Consider the following 5988-nt stretch of genomic DNA (forward strand, 5'->3'; position numbering starts at 1 on the left):
TTTTATTTGTTTGACAATTAGAGATATGATCTAAAATTAAGTTGACTTACGTCTCGCCCGGAGCGTGGCGGAGGCAGAAATCTCTGATCAAGATTTAAGGATGAATATGACGAATTCTGATATACGATCACATGATCTAACGAACAGTTCCCTAAAGTCGGTAAACTTTCCGACGAATTTCCAAAGGATACGCCTCGTGGAATTTACGCAACACGAACGGCCGGCTCTCAACAATAATCTCTGCATGTAGCTCGCCATGTTGACTAACGACTGATGATAGCAACGAAACACTGACTTTGTTAATCTCGTTAAAAAAATCCTCTTCTCGGCCGTGTCTTAAGATGTCCGCACCGACCGATTGGTAGTTCTAACAAGTGTTTTGATGTAAATATTTATTCAATGATTTTCGATAAACGTGCTTCGACCAAGCAGCAGCTGTCGACTGATAAATAGTCAGCGATCTGTTGATGTCGAGGGCTGTGAAATATTTCGCAGCAATATGATTGGCTCAGCAGCAATTCGGAGGCAAGTTCGAATGGCCGTCTCTCACAAAGGAACCTCGCGAAGTGTTAAATCCTGATTTTAATAAAACTTTGTATACATATACGTAAAAAGTAAATTAGTAAATTTAGAAAATATCAATTGAGGCGGGCAGCGATTTTATGCTCTAAAGATGACATTGTTTTGTCACTAAAACAACTCTTTTTTTATTGATTTTACTTAAAAATATCTTGTAAGTGAAGAATCTACTGATATATATATCTATATCGATATCGATGTCTTTTTTTAGAAATATTATATATATATATATAATATTTTAGCCTTCCCTACAATACATATATTTGCATCTTTAGTAGATGTAACTAATCTGCGGATCTCTCCCGAATTTTTACTCCGAATTTATCATAAACTTAATTTTAAAGTAAACATTATACTATAAATACAGAACATTTTCTTCAAAATTTAATTAAAAAAGGAGAGGGGGGGAGGAAGAAGTGCCACTCTATATTTTATCAAGTACTTATCACACTGAGTATTATGAAAAATATCGCGTAAAAATGAATATATTGTATTATAATATTGAATATATTATAATAAATATATTGTAATGAATTATTAAATGTTAAATAAGGAAACAAATATTGTGAGTGTGAATTGCACCGCAGCTTTATAAGGAGTTCCAACTTCGTGGCGCCGCAATGCAGAATCGTGAAAGCATTTTTCTCGTGTAAGTTCTACATTTTATTTGCAAAAGTTCTCTTATACAGAAAGTTCGTATGTACAGCTTCTAAGTTTCGAAAAATTTTCCGGAAATCGTCTACGATACTCTTGAGCATACAAAAGGAAAAAAAAAAAATGATAGAATGGTTAACGATGACTTTATACTATAAACATTAAGTATAGAAAGTACGACAACACTGTGTCACCTTATCGCTTTATCGAGAAACATTAATTACGTCATTAATATTAATTATCGTACGATTGTACAGAAAAGTGGACGGATTTTTGTCTAACGTTCTTTGCTTTCGACACGACATAAACATATACTTCTCTTGCATATTTATATATATATACATATACATGTATATCTCTTATCAATAATTATTTCTTCTCCTCGCATTCTTTTTCATTTAACAATTTACATTTCCCAATTAGAATCAAAATATTGATCTAAAATTCGAATCTAAGATCAATAAAAATTTTACTCAACGGATCACGCTCGACGGCACGTGTATTCGAATCACTTCTCGTAATTCCTTCCCGTCTGATAAAGCAGCAGGGCTTCTCGTCTTGCAGCTTAAAAGCGGACGACAAGAATGAACGACAAAAAGGCCGGTCTGCGTAAAATATTGACTAGCCTAGCTACTCGAGCTCCTTAACTCCCGATCTGCGTCTACTCCGAGACATGCGCATGAGTTAAAATTATTATATTCCTACAAGGCCAGCAGAGACCTTTACACTTACTAGTACACTTTTTTAACAGCGGTGAAGCCGCTGCACACTATAATGCAGATAGTTTAACGGAAAAAATTCTTTGACGCGCAAATTATAACTAGGAGGCTGTAAAAATACACTGCCCTGATTACGTATTACGTGCGATGCGCATGTCGCCCTCCTCGCCCATCTTAGACCAGTCAGTGTTTTCGCACGCTTTTATTACGATATTATCGCAGACAATACAAAGTTCTAAATCTGGACGTGAAATGTCTTGAAAACGACCGAAAGGCGGTTCGAAGGATTTCTTCGACGTCTAAAAAAAAAAACTGTCACATCGAAATATGTAAGACCTGCTTCTTTGTGTGTGACCGAATACAAGGTTTCTCTTACTTAATTTATTCTCATCGGTCCAAATTATGATTGTCTCGATTTTGGACTTTATATTGTTTGGATGTGTATAAATTCAATCGGTCATTTCTCAAAAACCCTATATAAATAGAAGAATCTCTTAGAGTACTAAAAAAAGTTCTGCAGTTTTTACAACTGTAGTATTAAAAGTAATTAAAGATATGTAAAATATGTTATTTCAATAAGTGAATAAAGTATATGTCACTTTTAAAAATTTATTTTCAAAAGGATAATTAATTTCGAAGAAATTGCCTCATGTTTTTGAAGTAAATGAGTGTACTTCGTACTTATATATATATATATATAAAATGAGCTTTTTAATTAGAAAATTTTGTAAATATAATAACGAACTTCTAAAAATGTTATAAAATAAGATTAGCTTAAATACATATTTAATTTTATTTTACAAATAGGGGAGACCGAAGTCAGTAGACTATAGGAGTAAATAGAATAATCGAGGCTACATTAAAAACATAACACACGAGACACGCGTAAACATATCTGCCGCTCAGTCTGCTGTAATATCTCGTTATGCCGGTTCTACAATAGAATTCTAAGCCTTAAGCCAGAAATAGACGAATCATAATCTATTATTCTTCTCGAATTCGACTGTAATTGATCAATTTCTTACGCGACTTAAGGCTTAAAACATCTATGTAGATTCGGACTAACGGATACGTCTAACGTAGAAGTAACTCTACAATTTAAAAAAATCGTACACCTAAATAAATATTTTTATTCTTAAAGTTTTTTGTCCTACAATCGTATATGATTGTCTGAGATATTTGATTTTTATTTAGATAGTAAATTCTTACTTAATAAAGTCCATGATTTAACAATATTTAGAGAACAATATTTAGATTAACAATATCTATTTCATAGATTTAACAATATACGATAACACGTAAAGAAAATATACGAAAGACGCATAAAGAAAAAAAATCTGTTGGATTTTATTAGGTAAGAACTGCACTTACACATCTAAATATAAATCAAATATCTCAGACAAACATATACGATTGTGAAACAAAAAACTTTAAGAATAAAAATATTTACTTAGGTGTACGCGATTTTTCAAAATTGTAGCGTAACTTCTATCATAGATGTGTTCGCAACGAGATGTTACAACAGAGTAGGTGGCAGTCACGTTTACACGTGCCTCGCGTGTTTCGTTGTTTTTTAATGTAGCCTCAATTATTCTACTTCTATAGTTTTACTTACCCCGGTCTCTCCCACTTACTCAAAATTTCATTCCTTTAAAGAGATTTACCTCAGTGATCAATGTTATAAGCTTAATTCCCTCATGTTCAATCTCGAAAACTCGTTCATCGAAGGCTCGTTCGACATGTTTTTGCATAAAACGGACAAAAATTTTGCAAAAAGAAGCATTTGTTCTGCCTTGCAAAGCAGACTTGGTGGTTCTACGAAAAAAAAAAATGCTCAATGTAGGTTTTTTAAAGGAAATTGTATATCTACAATATTTCTTCCAATTCTCTGAATATTCCCTGCACTACAAACAAATTTATTAAATTGTAATAAATATTTACTTAATAAAAAAATGATACTTACACAAATTAATAATCTTTATATCAAATAAACATATATGTTTGCATTTAATAAATATTTAGTTATAGTTTACTTATTATTAAACGAATATATTTATTAAAATCCAATCAATTTATTTCAGTGTAACATCTCAGAAATGATCGATTCAATTATAATCAATTTCGCTCGCGTTTCGTTTTATAATTATAAGAGGCACCAGCCTCGGCGCTTAACTCTAAAACGTTGCAGCACTACCGACACGGCACGGTTCGTGCGATCACATCATCGCAGCGTGTCCATAGCTCTCATCAGGGAATGCGGAAAAACCGCGATAACGAGTAGCCGTTATCACTACGCGAGAAGTAGGCCCGTCGAAGCCGGCGCTGAGATCGTCGGATTACACGATCAGCAGGTCCTCCTTCTGGTGAGGGCCATCCGGTAGCCTCTGATTAAATACACGGATATTGTAGCAGAGGTAACCCAACCCCTCCATGATCGGCCGCACGATTGCCTGCGTCACCACCGCCAAGAAATTTCGCGCTGCCGCGCATGTGATCTTCCACACGCGCAGACAGGGTGCGAGACACCATATATGCTGCAAGGAACAACGAAAATAGAAGAATGTACGGGCCGCAGGGTGAATAAGGCGAGCTGTTAATCGTCGAAATTCGAAGGAACGAAAGACCGTTTCAGATCTTTCCCCAAACTACACTATCGTCACATCTTGAAAAAGAAAAGGGGGGGGGGGGAAAAATCGAAAAATCTCCTTAAATAGATTTGAATAAAATTAAATCTCAACTAACCGTATTTAATTCTTTTTAAAAAGAGTTAAGAGATCGCGTACATCTTTCAAGGGAAGTAGCCCCCTACCTTCTTAGTAGATACTTCGCACCTCGTGAACACGCGAGAAATTGAAAATTAAATTAAATCTCTACGATAGAACCCCATTCGTGTGAAAAATAAATGTATTAATATTGAAATTATCAAGCTTACATCATCCGAATTGAAAATCACTTACGTACGTTCCAATTTCATTTACGTTTTCGCTCGCGGCGCGCAGTGATAAATGCGTGGGAAACTCGCGAGATCGATCGCGGGTGGAAATCGAAAGACGCGGAGGGTGGGTGGGTTGTCGACTCACCTGAAACGCGAGGCAGGCGAACGTGAAGCCCAGCAGCAGGGCGAGCAGGGGCGCGATGAGGACGGAGAGGAGCACGTAGCAGCATCCTCTGGAGAGCCGGAAACAGTGGCCGCTGAGCCGCCAAGCGCATTCGGGACTCCGGATCCCTTCCGGCTCGCCAATCACGTCGTCCCACATCACCTGCGTAACGACGCGTTCACGCCCGCGTAAAATTTAACGATCAATAATATCGATCGCGCTTCGATCGTGCCATTAAATTCGATGCACGGTGCGTGCGTGCGTGCGTGCGAGTGATTTTTCCATGGATAAACGCGATTATTTGTCAAAGCACACTGTTAGAAACGTAACTAGGAGCTTCTTTTACATGTAAATGAAATTAAAAGTGTAATGAATGAAAATTGAGTTACAGTAGTTACTTAAATGTAATGAATGTGTACATTGAATTTCATAAATTTTCGTGAAAAATACATTAAATTTCATGTACATTTACACAAATATATACTTTTCCGTTATAAATATATTAAATGTAACGTAAGTCACGAAATTAAGTTGAAATACTTAAAAGTATATTAATTTCATAAAGTTTTTAACAGTGTATGAGCGACGGCCGCGATTAGTCAGCTTAAAGTCCCATTACTCTACGTCGTTGACCTTCAATTATTTTCGCGGAAACGTGCATCGTAGCTTTCAGCTTAGTTCAACGGAAAAGAAAGCCGACAATTCAACAAGCTAGAAATTAGAGATGAGGGAAAATTCGAAAGCGATTAGCCGCTCCCTCCAATAATTATGTAACAAAGATAGAGATTGCAGGGCGTAATTTATTGAGAGAAAAGTGCTTTGTGACTATACAGCGTAAATAATAATAATTAGGAGCATTCTTATAATTATTCTATTACAATCTTATGAATAACAATTGCATTTATAATTCTCGATGTACAATTACAATCGCAAACATT

The 5988-nt window shown here is 35.7% G+C and overlaps 2 protein-coding genes across 3 annotated transcripts in view; both read right to left on the reverse strand.

The window, feature by feature from the left end:
* The window catches only part of LOC108754437 (glutaryl-CoA dehydrogenase, mitochondrial), a 6435-nt gene extending 6008 nt beyond the window's left edge, over positions 1-427 (reverse strand). The window contains exons 1-2 of the mRNA XM_018496712.1: positions 192-427; positions 51-83 (exon numbers count right to left, since the gene is read on the reverse strand). Of these exons, the coding sequence (XP_018352214.1) occupies positions 51-83; positions 192-258 (100 nt within the window). The 5' untranslated portion in view covers positions 259-427. The remainder of the gene's footprint in view (positions 1-50; positions 84-191) is intronic.
* Positions 428-4080: 3653 nt separating this feature from the next.
* The window catches only part of LOC108754464 (caveolin-3-like), a 5539-nt gene continuing 3631 nt past the window's right edge, over positions 4081-5988 (reverse strand). For both annotated transcript variants that reach the window (XM_018496747.1, XM_018496755.1), the window contains 2 exons: positions 5033-5212; positions 4081-4486 (listed from right to left, as the gene is read on the reverse strand). In XM_018496747.1, coding sequence (XP_018352249.1) covers positions 4289-4486; positions 5033-5212 — 378 coding nt within the window. In that variant the 3' untranslated portion in view covers positions 4081-4288. The remainder of the gene's footprint in view (positions 4487-5032; positions 5213-5988) is intronic.

Source organism: Trachymyrmex septentrionalis, unplaced genomic scaffold, assembly GCF_001594115.1.
Source record: "Trachymyrmex septentrionalis isolate Tsep2-gDNA-1 unplaced genomic scaffold, Tsep1.0 scaffold119, whole genome shotgun sequence".
NCBI classification, from domain to species: domain Eukaryota; kingdom Metazoa; phylum Arthropoda; class Insecta; order Hymenoptera; family Formicidae; genus Trachymyrmex; species Trachymyrmex septentrionalis.